At 42.0% G+C, this 15,816-nt stretch overlaps 1 protein-coding gene across 1 annotated transcript in view; it reads left to right on the top strand.

Annotated features, from left to right (window-relative positions):
- LOC138745618 (fibrillin-1-like) overlaps nucleotides 1–15,816 on the top strand; it is a 341,681-nt gene that overhangs the window by 118,411 nt on the left and 207,454 nt on the right. The window contains exon 8 of the mRNA XM_069902837.1: nucleotides 15,534–15,659. Coding sequence (XP_069758938.1) covers nucleotides 15,534–15,659 — 126 coding nt within the window. The remainder of the gene's footprint in view (nucleotides 1–15,533; nucleotides 15,660–15,816) is intronic.

The following is a 15,816-nucleotide window of genomic DNA, read 5'->3' as shown; positions in this document are numbered from 1 at the left end:
GAGCTCAAAATGATGGAGTGACTTCAACTCACAGTCTTCTGACTCAGACAAGAATACTTCCAGTTGAACCAGAACTAGCGCAGGGAATTTTGATGTTGGAAAATGGGAAATTCAGGATAATTGGCAATAATGTCACGGTCTTAATAGGAAATAGTGATTCTCAGTAGATTTTTGAGGGGGTAAAAGGAATGTAGGTATTGATAATCACCAATTTCACCTTTTAATTGTATCAATTTAACTTCTGACCACTGGGGATGGTACAGGAAACACTTGTACGGTGGTATATTGGAGCAGATAATTTGAATGTCAGTGGATCCCAAAGATTGGTTGTTTTTTTTCAGTCCCATAGTCACACACTTCGAGATTCTTAACATCTTCAACCAGATGGTTGTGATTCTTATCCTAGAGTTAGAAAGATTGAAATCCAAAATGACAACAAGTCTTAGGAACATAGGAAGTAGGCACAGGAGTAGGCCAAAAATGGCCCATCGAGCCTGCTCTGCCATTCAATACGATCATGGCTGATCTAATTGATGACCTAACTCCACCTACCTGCCTTCTCCCCATATCCAAGTCTAAGTCTTGCTTAGTAGCATGCTGTGTTATCCCCCAAGATAACACGTCCTAGGATTTGAAATAGTTTGATTTGTGGGAAGAAAGCAAAGGGCAGAAGTATTTTATGTCATTCAATTCCAGTAAACACTGCAGTTTTTATTTCTGTTTCTGCTACTTGCTGTAATGTGGTCATGATTCCTCAAGGCTTGCAAAATAACCAACAGTCTCTGCTCCAGCTGTATTTGTTCTTGACAGTAAGGCTTTTTATTTTATTTTCACATTTATTGATGGTAGTGTTTTAGTATTTAACAATTAAAAGAATGACTGGCACAAGAATAATCCAAGAATGACCACAACTTTTAAAAACAAGAGGCTCAGTGTCAGTGTTTTTATTGAGGGCCAACCTCTGAGAGTGGGCGCCTCGTAAGTACGTTATTAAAACATTTTTCCTTTTTTGAATATTTGGCAGGCATGGTCTCACATTGCCCTTTTGCTTCTCAGTCTTGCATGAATTGTGTTGTTTCCCTTTTGGTTTCATTGTTCCTTTGTTTGAATTTAGTAATATAATTGGACAGCTGCATAAAAACAAGTTGAAAATGTTCTATAGTTTGATACCTCTGGGATCCTGTCCTTAAGTGGAACCGACGCCAGTCAATTACTCCTCCATTATTTCACTCAAATCATGCCCTGCATTAGTTCATGTGGCTTCTCACCTTTTAACCCAGTGCTTCTCAACCTTTTTCTTTCCACTCACATCCCACTTTAAGTAATCCCGATGCCATCGGTGCTCTGTGATTAGTAAGGGATTGCTTAAGGTGGGATGTGAGTGGGAAGGGAAGGTTGAGAACCACTGCTCTAGACCCAATTGCTACTGGAATATTTTGCTTGAGAAAAATTTGTCATTGGCCCATTTCCTTTGGAGCTATGAAACCGTGCACATAACGAGTCAATGAGGGACAATTAAAACAGTGGTTTTCAAAGTTTTTCTTTCCATCCACGTACCACCTTAAGCAATCCCTTACTAATCACAAAGCACCTATAGCATAGGGAATACTTAAAGTGGTGTGTAACTGGAAAGAAAAAAGTTGAGAGCCACTGCCCTGTATGTCAGCCTTTGCTTAGTTAAGCTTTTAGAAATTTGACAGTTTTAAATACCAGTTCAAAACTGATGAAATGCTACATCATTAAAGGTGATGTCTTAGGGATGCTTCATTAAACCAAGGCATAATCTGCCTTGTATATGTAAAAAAAAATCAAATGTTTCTTCTTTGGCTTGGCTTCGCGGATGAAGATTTCTGGAGGGGTAAATGTCCACGTCAGCTGCAGGCTCGTTTGTGGCTGACAAGTCCAATGCGGGACAGGCAGACACGGTTGCAGTGTTTGCAGGGTAAATTGGTGGGTTGGGTGTTGGGTTTTTCCTCCTTTGTCTTTTGTCAGTGAGGTGGGCTCTGCAGTCTTCTTCAAAGGAGGTTGCTGCCCACCGAACTGTGAGGCGCGAAGATACACGGTTGGAGGTGAGATCAGCCCACTGGCGGTGGTCAATGGGGCAGGCACCAAGAGATTTCTTTAGGCAGTCCTTGTACCTCTTCTTTGGTGCACCTCTGTCACGTTGGCCAGTGGAGAGCTTGCCATATAACACGATATTGGGAAGGCGATGGTCCTCCATTCTGGAGACGTGACCCACCCAGCGCAGCTGGATCTTCAGCAGCGTGGAATCGATGCTGTCGACCTCTGCCATCTCGAGTACTTCGACGTTAGAGATGAAAGCGCTCCAATGGATGTTGAGGATGGAGCGGAGACAACGCTGGTGGAAGCGTTCTAGGAGCCGTAGGTGAATGCAAAGAGACTTCAAAGTGCATTATAATGTGTCAGGTTTATCCTTTATGGTTGTAAATACAGGATTATTTTCTGAATAACAAGAGATTTGTATTTGTTCATCAAATGATGAGCGTAAATTGCAGGCGCAGCAGGTGGTTAAGAAGCCTTCAAGCACCAGTAACTGAGTAATTGTATAGGACCTTGACAAGACCAAATTAGGAGGTTTGATCCCCTTATTTAAGGGTGGAGGTTCTTGAGATGGTGGGTTAGTAGTGGATGTTCACCAGATTAATTCGTGAGATGTCAGGACTAATGCAAAAAGAGACTGGATTATTAAAGTTGAGAAGACTGAGGCAGGTCATCATTTTCCCCCCCTTTATTAACATGAAGTTACAAAACAAACAAAATCAAAGAAACATCACAGATATTTACAGTAAAATACCAAAACTGAACAACGTGATGATATACAAAGAAGGAAGAATCAACACATTATCACAGTTATCAAATTCTGCACTATTATTTATAAATACATCATTACACTCTGTGCCAATCTTTAAAAGAAAAGTAGGAAACAGAAAAGAGAAAAAGGAAGAGAAAGACCCCCCCCCCCAAAGGAAAAGGAAAAAAAAGTAAAATAAGCGGTAATTCTCCCATATAATCATCTGTTTTCCAAAAGCATTAATTGTATACAGATGAAACATTATATGATTCAACCAGAGTTTACTTCCTCCCTTAATGTCTTGACATAGACATCACTAGCAATATTGGAGATAGTGGTATTGGAGACCTGAGGGGGAATCATCAAAAATTAACCCCTGTGTATCTTAAATACGGGTTCTCTATTCTTAAAAACATGTTGTAGCAATTTCTGAGGTTGTAAGTAATCTTCTCCAGGGGAACACAACTGTGCATTTCTAACTTCCAGTGGGTCAGACTCAGTTGGGAATCGGCTTTCCAAGTAATGGCTATGCATTTCCTGGCCAGCGCTAAAGCAGGTTTGACATATTTCAATCAATATTTTGACATCCTCATTTTAACATAACATAACATAACAATTACAGCACAGAAACAGGCCATTAGGCCCTTCTAGTCCGCACCGAACCAAACACCCCTTTCTAGTCCCACCTCCCTGCACAATGCCCATAACCCTCCATCTTCTTCTCATCCATATACCTGTCCAACCTTTTCTTAAATAATACAATTGACTCCGCCGCCACTATTTCTCCCGGAAGATGATTCCACACAGCTACCACTCTCTGAGTAAAGAAGTTCCCCCTCATGTTACCTCTAAACCTCTGCCCCTTAATTCTTAACTCATGTCCTCTTGTTTTAATCTTTCCTCCTCTTAACGGAAATAGTCTATCCACATCCATTCTGTCTATCCCTTTCATAATCTTAAATACTTCTATCAAATCCCCTCTCAACCTTCTACGCTCCAAAGAATAAAGACCCAATCTGTCCAATCTCTCCCCATACTCCAGATGCTTAAACCCAGGCAACATTCTGGTAAACCTTCTCTGCACTCTCTCCACTCTGTTTATATCCTTCCTATAATTAGGCGACCAGAACTGCACACAGAACTCCAAATTAGGCCGCACCAACGTCTTATACAATCTCAACATCACCTCCCAACTCCTATATTCCATGCAATGATTGATAAAGGCCAGCATACTAAAAGCCTTCTTCACCACCCTATTCACGTGAGTTTCTACCTTCAGGGAACGATGTACCGTCACTCCTAAATCTTTCTGCTCTTCTGTATTCCTCAATGCTCTCCCATTTACCACATATGTCCTATTCTGATTCTTCTTACCAAAATGAAGCACCTCACACTTATCAGCATTAAATTCCATCTGCCATTTTTCAGCCCACTTTTCTAAGCAGCCCAAATCCCTCTGCAATCCTTGAAAACCTTCTTCATTATCCACTATTCCACCTATCTTAGTATCGTCTGCATATTTACTAATCCAATTCACCACCCCATCATCTAGATCATTAATGTATATAACGAACAACAATGGGCCCAATACAGATCCTTGAGGCACACCACTGGTCACCGGCCTCCAACCTGACAGAGAATTATCCACTACCACTCTCTGGCCTCTCCCTTTCAGCCAATGTTCAATCCATTTGACTATCTCAAAATTTATACCTAAAGACTGCACCTTCCTAACTAACCTTCCATGTGGTACCTTATCGAAGGCCTTACTGAAGTCCATATAGACAACATCCACTGCGCTACCCTCATCCACATTCCTAGTCACCTCTTCAAAAAATTCAATCAGATTGGTCAAACATGACCTTCCTCCCACAAATCCATGTTGAGTGCTCCTGATCAGACCCTGACTATCCAGATGTTTATAAGTACTATCTCTAAGAATTTTCTCCATTAATTTACCTACCACAGACGTCAAACTTACAGGCCGATAGTTGCCAGGCTTCCTCCTTGAACCCTTTTTAAATAACGGAACCACATGCGCAATGCGCCAATCCTCCGGCACTATCCCCATATCTAATGACATTTGGAAAATTACCGCCAGAGCCTCTGCTATTTCCTCCTTCACTTCTCTCAATGTCCTGGGGAAGATCCCGTCTGGTCCCGGAGACTTATCCACCTTTATATTCTTCAAAAGCCTTAAAACTACACCTTTTGTAATCTCTATATTCCCCATATTTACCCAATTTGCTTTTTTTATCCCACACCTCCCAATATCCTTCTCCTTAGTGAATACCGAAGAAAAGAAACTGTTCAATATCTCCCCCATTTCTCTAGGCTCCACACACAGTTTTCCACTCTGATTTTCTAAGGGACCAATTTTGTCTCTAGCTTTCCTCTTACCATTAACATATTTGTAGAACTCTTTTGGATTAGTTTTCACCCTGCTTGCCATAGTTTTCTCGTACCTTCTTTTAGCTTTCCTAATTCCTCTCTTAAGATTCCTCTTACATTCAATGTATCTTTCAAACATCTCCTTAACTCCATGCTTCTTATATCTGATGTACGCCTCCCTTTTTCTTCGAACCAAGTTTCCAATATTCCTTGAAAACCACGGCTCTCTCCAACCTTTTGCCCCTCCTTTTAACCTAACAGGAACATAAAGCTTTTGCACTCTCAAAATCTGATCTTTAAAAGACTTCCATCTCTCTACTACATCTGCCCATAAAACAAATTGTCCCAATGCACACCCTGCAAGTCCTTTCGCATCTCCTCAAATCTAGCTTTTCCCCAATCAAAAACCTCAATCCTTGGCCCTGATTTCTCTCTTTCCATAATGACATTGAAGCTGCCCTGTATGTCAGCCTTTGCTTAGTTAAGCTTTTAGAAATTTGACAGTTTTAAATACCAGTTCAAAACTGATGAAATGCTACATCATTAAAGGTGATGTCTTAGGGATGCTTCATTAAACCAAGGCATAATCTGCCTTGTATATGTAAAAAAAAATCAAATGTTTCTTCTTTGGCTTGGCTTCGCGGATGAAGATTTCTGGAGGGGTAAATGTCCACGTCAGCTGCAGGCTCGTTTGTGGCTGACAAGTCCAATGCGGGACAGGCAGACACGGTTGCAGTGTTTGCAGGGTAAATTGGTGGGTTGGGTGTTGGGTTTTTCCTCCTTTGTCTTTTGTCAGTGAGGTGGGCTCTGCAGTCTTCTTCAAAGGAGGTTGCTGCCCACCGAACTGTGAGGCGCGAAGATACACGGTTGGAGGTGAGATCAGCCCACTGGCGGTGGTCAATGGGGCAGGCACCAAGAGATTTCTTTAGGCAGTTGTCACGGTGGCCAGTGGAGAGCTTGCCATAGAACACGATCTTGGGAAGGCGATGGACCTCCATTCTGGAGACGTGACCTGCCCAGCGCAGTTGGATCTTCAGCAGCGTGGATTCGATGCTGTCGGCCTCTGCCATCTCGAGTACTTCGATGTTAGGTACAGACTCAACCTGATTATGACAACGGCTCTGTATACGCTAATCTTTGTGAGGTTTTTCAGTAGGTTGTTTTTCCAGACTTTTTTGTGCAGTCTTCCAAAGGCGCTATTTGCCTTGGCGAGTCTGTTGTCTATCTCGTTGTCGATCCTTGCATCCGATGAAATGGTGCAGCCGAGATAGGTAAACTGGTTGACCGTTTTGAGTTCTGTGTGCCCGATGGAGATGTGGTGGGGGGGGGGGTCTGGTAGTCATGGTGGGGAGCTGGCTGACGGAGGACCTCAGTCTTCTTCAGACTGACTTCCAGGCCAAACATTTTGGCAGTTTCCGCAAAACAGGACGTCAAGCGCTGAAGAGCTGGCTCTGAATGGGCAACTAAAGCGGCATCGTCTGCAAAGAGTAGTTCACGGACAAGTTGCTCTTGTGTCTCGGTGTGAGCTTGCAGGCCTCTGTGCCCATGAATAAATTCATTCCACAATCAAAATCACTGCAAAAGATTGCCACATCAATATCATTTTGCTTCTTTGGGATTATTTTATAACTTAGCTGCCATTTTTCCAACTTCTTAGGAAATTATTTTAATCGGTTATGAAGTGCCTTGGATTGTCCGATGATTGCAAATGCTGTTGTGTTTTTGTTTCTTTCTTTACATTTGCTTATTTTCTTTATTTTCCCTCATCTCTTTCTTTCCTTTCTTTCATAACCTTTATCTCATTCGTCATTCAACTTGAAAATGCACAAGCCCAGGTATCAGGACTATCTGCTGATTTTCTGTTATTTGAAATGTGATTGGAAAAATCTTTAAACTGCGTCCCTGATTTATGTAACACTCTTCCATGTCTTGGATGTATAAACCAGGCCATTGAAAAATATGTTTGATTACCAAAAGTTTAGATTTCTTGCACTTTACATGAAATGAATGTTCACTTTAAAAAAAAACCATTAAAGACATCGAAAAAATAAGAAAAAATGATGAAATGTTCCACTGGAAGACAACTTTGGTTAATTTGGATTAGTTAATGATACTTTGGTATCCATCAATTTCCCTTACTAACTGCTGTCTGATCAAACAATACCCTTTGAAATGTCCTAACAGGGTTGCTTGTTTGACCAGATAGCAGTTTACCACCACATTCTCAAGGGAAATTGATTACAGTCCTTGCATTCATATGGGGTGAAGTTGACATAGTGGTCACATGACTAACGAGAACCTAGAACCTAGGCTGACCTGAGATTTTGTCCCATCACAGCATTCTCAAATTTAATTGTTAATTAAATCCATCTTTTTAAAAAAAACCATGAGTAACAGTGAGATAATGGTCATGAAAATACTGGATTGTCACAGAAACGTTCCTCAGCTCACCATGGGGATGCTGACCACCAATACCCGTCTCATTTGCCAGCATTTGATCGCACCATTCTGTGCCCTGGCAATTCAAGTGCTTCTCTGGATACTTCTCAAATGTTGTGAGAGTAATCGCATCCATAAAAATCCAAGTGGTTAATGTGTTTATTAAAAGGGAAGAAAACTGCTATCCTTAACCATTAGATAGGATTATATAGAATATACTGCACATTAACAGACCACGTAGTCCAACCAGTCAATAGCTATTTGTGTTTCGCTCAAGCTTCCTCCTTTCTTTCCACTCCAAATCCATCAGCAGGTTATACTAATCCTTTATCATTCTATGTTTGCTCAACCTCTTAAGATGCTTCTATGCTATTGCTTCATCTATTCGCAGTCATGTTGATTTCACTTCATCACCACCCTTTGATATAAAATCTTCTTGGATTTCCTGGTGACTGTTTTACATTGATAGCCTCGAGTCACAAACTGGAAATGTTCTCATTATATCCAACTTTATTTTTCATCTTTAAAAAGTTAAACAGAAAAGTCTGCAGATGCTGAGTTGAGTGCAATACACAAAAGTGCTGGAGACACTTAACAGGTCACACAGCATCTTTAGGAAGTAAAGGATCACCGATATTTTGGGCCTGAGCCCATCATCAAGGTATGTGCATAAAACAGGCAGGTGTTTGAATAAAAAAGTGAGGAAGGAATAACAGGAAGAAGGGGCAGGGGTTGGAGCACAGACCATGAGGTGGTACCCCACTAGCTTACTGCAGGGGGCGCCCTATGTACTTGCAGGAAGATCACCGGAGGACAGACCACACCCGGTCAGCTGTCAGTCAGCTGGCCTGAATAGAGCAAGCCCTACCCAGTCAGCTGCCAATCATCCACTGGAATATAAGCCACATCTGGCCCCTCGAGGTCAGTTACACGGAGTTGCAGCTGACTACAGCAGAGACTTTAGAATAAAGCCTGTTCAGTCTTTCGAATCTTGTGTCCGCTTACTGTCACTACAGTGCATCACAGACCAACAGGTTAGAGGTGGATGCAGGTGGGAGGGTAGAAGAAAAAAAAGCTGAGAAGTGATGAGAGAAAGGTAGCTTGCTGATAAAAAAGAGAAGATTAGGGGGTGGGGAGCTGGAAGAAAGGAGACAGAAGAATATGGAAAGAAAGATTCAAGAGAGGGGTTTAATGGAAATGGGTGAAGTTAATGTTGATCAATGTCATTTAAGAACTCTGGTCAATAAATGGAATGCGATCTATTTATCCTTTCCAGATATGAATACACTCCCATTTTTGGTATCATCCTACGTGCTTTCCATTACTTTATATCCTTTCATAATAAAGCAATTAGAGTTGTATATAGTACTTCAAATGAGATCTTAGTTAAGTCCAAAATGGGTTTAGTAGAACTTCATTAGATTTTCATTCTATACCAGTAGAAATACATTCTTTAAGACTTTGCTAGTTCAAGGCATAACTTTTAGGTGTTGGGGCTCTTATACTCCAAGCTCTTTGTTTTTATACCCTACCAATACAACAGCCAGCGCAGATCCTTATACTAAACAATCCATCTCCTTCCATTATCTATATTTGGTCATGAAATCAGAAGGTACATTTTGTCCCCACAAATTTCAGCTTAATTACTAAATGTTTCTGGCATTTTCTGTTTTTGTTTATTATAGCTACTGGTATGTATTAAATTAGTCCAGTGGTTTTCAAACTGACCCCCTAAGCAATCCCTGTGATTGGTAAAGGATTACTTAAGGTGGGATGTGAGTGGGAAGGGAAGGTTGAGAATCACTGCTCCAGCCCCAATTGTTACGGAAATATTTTGCTTGAGAAAAATTGTCATTGGCCCATTTCCTTTGGAGTTATGAAACCATGCACATAACGAGTCAATTAGGTACAATTAAAACAGTGGTTTTCGAACCTTTTTCCTTCCACTCACATACCTCCTTAAGCAATCCCTTACTAATTACAGAGCTCTTATGACATAGGGTTTGCTCAAGGTGGAATGTGAGTTTGGGGTGGCAGTTTGAAAACCACTGTTCTAGTCTCTGGTTTTATTCATTAGTCCATTAGGGGTACCTTATTGAAAGCCTTTTTAAGATCTAAATTGCCACTATATATTCTCTTTGCAACCTTGGCTACCTTCACTGTAAGGAAGTTGACTCTAAAGAAATTAACCTTTGAAATGCCCTAACAAGATTGCTTGTATGTCCAGACAGCAGTTTAGCATTCTCAAGGGAAATTGATTCCGGTCCTTGCACTCATAAGTTGACATGGTGGTCACATTACTGATGAGAAACCTAGAAAGCGTAATGATGGGGTGACCTGAGATCTTTTCCTTTATTGCATTACTAATCCAAATGTCTTACAAATCTTGTTCATACCATTCCTCAAGGCTATTGTTACTGAGGTTGGTGTTGGTAGATCTGTGCATTTTGCTGCTGGAGAAAATCCAAGTGGATCAATGATTTGCTTTTTTTTAATGCGTACAATAATTATTTGTGTAGGAGCCCCCTTACTTTATTTGAAAACTGTATTTGCTGTATTCTACTTTCACTCTGTTCTGGCTCTAGCACATGAACAGTTTATAATTAGGAGTCAGAATATAAAAACAATCTCTTTATTTTAGTCCTAATTATTAGTCTGTAGTGTTTGCACTACGCGAGCGTGGAGAAGAACGACATGCACACCAAAGCCTTGAGAAAATGAGACTGGTTTATTACTCTGGCCGTCGCGCTTAAATCGGCCCCAGCCGCAAGGTGTGATAAGTGCCTCCGTCTGGGGTGGACCAGGAGGGTGGCATTGGCCAGTGCGTCTTTGGCGTTCTGGAACGTCCTGGAAGACTCCTCATCCCAAGAAATGTCTCTTGACTTGCCTGTCTTCAGAACAATGAGGGGGCTCATGATGCATGCCACTGGTGGTATGAACCTGTGGTACAAGTTTATCCTGTAGCCCTTTTATCATGCATGGTTTAGCGAAGTGCCAGATCGTCTCAACCTTCTCAGGGAGGGGTATAGCCTCGTATCTGTTTATCCTGTGCCCCAGGAAGTCAATGGTGTTCAGATCGAATTGGCACTTTGCGGGCTTGATTGTCAGCCTGAACTCACTCAAGTGGGTGCACGGTTGTCTCAGGTGGGCGGCGGCTGGCGATGAGGATATTATCCAAATAGATGAACACAAATGGGAAGTCTCGACCCATCAGACGCTGGGAAGTTTGTGCAGCATTCTTTAGACCAAAGGGCATGTGGAGAAAATCAAACAAACCAAAGAGGGAATCTTGGGGACGTCCTGGGGATGAACTGGGATCTGGTGGTACAGCGGATAATGTCCACCTTGGAGAACATCCGTGCCCCATGCAGGTTGGCGGCAGAGTCATGAATGTGGGAGACGGGATATCTGTCGGGTGCGGTGGCCTCGTTGAGGTGGCGGTAGTCACCACATGGTTTCTAATTTCCTGCTGATTTGGGCACCATGTGGAGGGGGGAGGCCCAAAGACTGTCAGAGCACCACACAATCCCCAGCTCTTCCATTTTCTTAAACCCCTCCTTCACCAGGCTGAGCTTTTCGGGAGGGGGTCGGTATGCCCTGGCGTGGAGCGGGGGGGGGGGCCTTACCCTGTGCTTTGGCTCGGCTTTGGAGTTCCACTATAGAGGGAACTCCCAACAGGATGTGGGTGAATTCATTGTCCGAGTGTGTAATAGAGTCCAGGTGGGGGGAAGGTAGCTTGGCTTCCCCCAGAGACGGGGCCTGAAAAGTTCTGGGGTGCACCAAACTCTGTCCCTGAGGTCAACCAGCTAGCAGTGGGCCCGAAGGAAGTCAGCCCCCAGGAACAAGGGTAAAAGTCCATGTAAAATGGCTGTTGCCGAACTGAAGGGGAATGGTGCGGGTCCCAAAAGTCTGAATGGAGGAGATGATGTTGGCTGCGCTCAGTGTCAAGGCCTGTGGGGGGGGGGGGGGGGGGGGAGGAGCGCCAGTGTCAACCAGAAAGTGCCTGCCCGACAAGGAGTCCCAGATGTAGAGGAGGCTATCACATGGGCCAACCGCTGCAGCCAGGGCGTTTCCCAGAAATCCGCAGGGTGAGTGGCATCTACAGGCCTTAGCACCCCATCACTAATGATAGTAGCATAGATGTGTTGATCTCGCAAGTGGCTGCTCGTGGGACTTGCTGATGTGGTCTATGATGGCGCTGGTGTCCTTCGCTCTCCTGAGCAAGTCCGCTGGGCCGCGACCCTCTGAGGGTCACTGAAATCCTTGTCTGTGAGCAAGACTGAGATATCCTCAGGAAACTGCTCCACAAAGATATGCTTAAAGAGCAGGCAAGGCTTGTCGCTGTCGGTTAGAACGAGCATCTCGCTCTTTAGGGCAGACGGGGCTCTGTCCCCCAATCCATCCATATGCAGCAATCGGATGGCCCACTCATGCCGAGAGAGCCCGAACATGCGGGTTAGCTGCTCTTTGAGGGCCGTGTATTTGCCTTGCTCCAGAGACTGCTGTAGGAAATCTACAACCCTTGTCGCTGTGTCCTGATCGACGGAAAAGTGTCAGTGACGGTGATATGCTGAAGTTGGAACTGAGCCTCAGCCTGCGTAAACAACATGTGTGACTGTGAACCCAAGATGTTGGGAGCCTGAGTGAGACTGCGTGGATGGTCGCTGGCTCGCTTGATCCATGATCTTCACGTTCACTGTTGGTTGGACCTTTTGGGGTTACCAATGTAGCGCTTGCGCTACGTGAGTATGGAGAAGAACAACATGCACACCAAAGCCTTGGAAAATGAGACTAGTTTATTTCTCTGGCCGTCATGCTTATATGGCCCCCAGACGCTGATATTGGCCTTGCATCATCGAAGCATCAGCCTGGGATTAGCTGGCGTTCCCGCCTGAGTTCCCCATCTTCCCGCTGTGTGGGGGTCACATGGGACGATGGCCAATATCACCCCCCCCCCCCCAGATCTGCGCGGTCACCGCATTCATTTTGCAGGCCGGTCTGTGTCTCCATGCACAGGCCACTACAAGTCAACTTATTTCCATCCATGCCCCTGGCCCTGGATTGCTCTGTCAGGGAAAGCATCCTCCCCACATTTCCAAACAAACTTCCGGCAAACCCTCCATCCCCAGAGCGTAGAAACACAAAAATGCTGGAGGGACTCAGCATTTACCTCCATCCGTGGAGGTAAAGATATACAACTGATGTTTCGGGCCTAAACCTCTTCAAGGCATATATCTTTACCTCCTGTGGACAATGGGAACCCTGCTGAGATCCTCCAACATTTCTGTGTTTCCACTGCAGTCACAGCATCTGCAGACTTTTATGTTTCATCACTGGAGGCAATCTGATGAATCTTCACTGGGCTCCCCAAATACATCCTTTCTTTGGTAGGAAACCAAAGCTACATGATAATCCAATTGTGGTCTTACCAAGGCTTTGTACAATTTCAATGAAATTTCTATAATCAAAACCTTACCTAATAAATGCTAATATTCTATCCATCTTTATAATTGCTTGCTGCATTTGCATGTTGGGCTTTAGATGTGGTGGAGATGGAGATGTCCAGAAAAGTGAGGGAGAGGTCAGAAATGTTCCAAATTAACCTGAGAATGGGGTGACAGTTGGCAATGAAATTGATAAAGTTGTTGAGTTCTGCATGGGTAGAAAAAGTAGCATCAATAAAGTCGTCGATGTAGCAGTTGGAGGGATGGTACCAGAATAGGTTTGGAACAGAGACTGTTCCACGTAGCCTACTAATAGCCAGGGATAGCCATGGCTACACCTTGGAGGAATTATGAGGATGTTATTTCAGATCAGGTTTTGATCTTGTGCCAATACCTGCAATGGGGTAGTTAGTGGATGTGAGTGGATACTTATTAATCGGAAAAAAAGAGAATCCAAATGAGGTAGAGAAACATTGAGATCAGCAATGGATTATTATAAGCTCCAATAGGAAATTCATCAGAAATAGCAACATAGGTAAATTAGGTCATAACAAAAGCAACTAAAGTACCAAGTTCTTTATAGAAGGATCGAAATGCAGTAGAGCAATAAATTAATATATCTGCATGTACCATAAAAGAATGCAAGAATACACTTAAAATGTATAATTTCAACAACAAAAATAAAAAGGTGAAATTTGCACTAAAAAGGGGTGCAAAATGTTCAGAAAAAATTTACCGGAAAGGATAACCTTGCTGGATGTTTATTCTCTCTTCTGAATTGGTATCTGAGAAATGTCCTAAGAGGTCTTTAAATTTTGATAGTTTATGTGGAATGTAATCAATGATTTCTCCATGGGAAACGGCAAACCCAAAGACTGTCAATAACATCAAGAATTCAGAAGAATATTTTCTACAGATATTATTGTACAGATTGTACAAGATATTATTGGGAGTTTTGTTCTAGATGAATTTGGCCATGGCAAGTAACAGGAATGTGTGTTGTTCATTTTTATTTTCCTTTTCAAAGTGTACATAAGTATCTCAAAGAGAAAACTACTTGATTTCTCTCTCCCTGTGATTTTCTTTTTCCCTTTGAATGATCTTTGTCTAAGATCTCCCAGTCTATCAAAGTAATTCATTTGTGAACCTGCCAGGAAAAGAACAAGAGCATTCTTTTGTTCACATGCAGGTGCCTTTTTGTATTTTCTTTCTTTCTATTGCACTTTTTGTCATTTCAAAAGTACTTGGGATTCTGGTGAACAGTTATCAAATCCTAATCCAGATAGATATCTTAATATTTAATATCTAAAACATAGTGCATTTCCCATGATTGATTTTGTTTGTTTGATCAGGAATCTCTCCCCATTACCCTGTAATATTTTACATCAGTTTTGAATGTGTTATCTGTTTTTGTACTATCCTTTGGAAATAGTTTCTTTAGGTCTAGGTTTTTGTTCCTTCCCCTTCTCGGAGATGAGCTTTTGCCTTATTCAAACTTCAAGAGAGACTGGTAACTTGAATATGTGATTTGCAAGTTAAAAAAAGCCACATTAAGTAAATAATCAAATTAACTAGCTACATTGGCTGCAGTTTTGGATTAAAACCATCTAAAATTGGGTTGAGTTGGCAAAATCTCAGTAAAATTGAGAGTTAACGATAATTTTATTGCTTGATTTTGATAAAGAAGTTGTGGCACAGTTGGTGTGGCAGTTAGCACAGCTCCTTTACAGCGCTAGCAATCGGGACCGGATTGGGGCTTAAATCCTGTGCTGTCTGTAAGGAGTTTGTACGTTCTCCCTGTGTCTGCATGGGTTTTCTCCGGGGGTTTCAATTTCTTCCCACCCTTCAAAATATACCAGGGATGTAGGTTAATGGGGTGTAAATTGACGGGACAGACTCATGGGCTGTTACTGAGCTACATGTCTAAATTTTAAAAAAATTAAAATTGTATTTTGTTCTTTATTATTAATAAAGTATCTGGAAAGCAAATTACAATGAACGAAAGATATGAAAAATGTTCTGCTTCAGAAATACACTTTCTACAGTCATAAATAGGAATTGAGTTTCCTCCTCTTAAGAGGAGCATGTTTGTTTAAAAATAACAAAAAAGATGAGGTTTAACTCCTTCCTAAATGCTATCAGCATCTCTTTTAGCATCTGGAGTGTCACTTAAATGTAAGATGCCTGACCAGCCGACAGTCAGGCATTCTTTTGGGTCCCATTACCTGAGCAGAGTACAAAATAATCCTTACATTTGCAGGTTTTGGTTTGAAAATCTGGATGTTTATGAAATTTACTAAATTATGATGGAGATTGAGTAAGAGTGTTTGAAAATTGTGTGAATTGTAATTAGCAATCATTCTGGTGCAATCATTCAAGAGGAAAATTCTAGATAATTAAATAACTTAATTACACAATTACTAACTCTAAATTCTTCTACTGTTTAGATGTCGACGAATGCTCTACTATTCCTGGTATATGTCGAGGAGGAGAATGTTCCAATACTATTGGCAGTTACTTTTGCAAATGTCAGCATGGATATCTACCCTCTACAGATGGTTCAAGGTGCATAGGTAAGCGTTTTGCATTGGGGAAATAAACAGAACCTTGAGTTCAAACAGTTTGGTTGGAGTACTTAAATCTCATTTCTCATCTAATTAATGATTTTGTTTATTAAATAAACAAACACTTTTGAGGTTGAATTAAATTTGCCAAGTAATAAATATTAAA

The sequence above is a fragment of the Narcine bancroftii genome, chromosome 11, assembly GCF_036971445.1.
Source record: "Narcine bancroftii isolate sNarBan1 chromosome 11, sNarBan1.hap1, whole genome shotgun sequence".
NCBI classification, from domain to species: Eukaryota; Metazoa; Chordata; class Chondrichthyes; order Torpediniformes; family Narcinidae; genus Narcine; species Narcine bancroftii.
The sequence above is the reverse complement of the archived record's forward strand: the minus strand, read 5'-3'. Positions and strand labels throughout refer to the sequence as shown.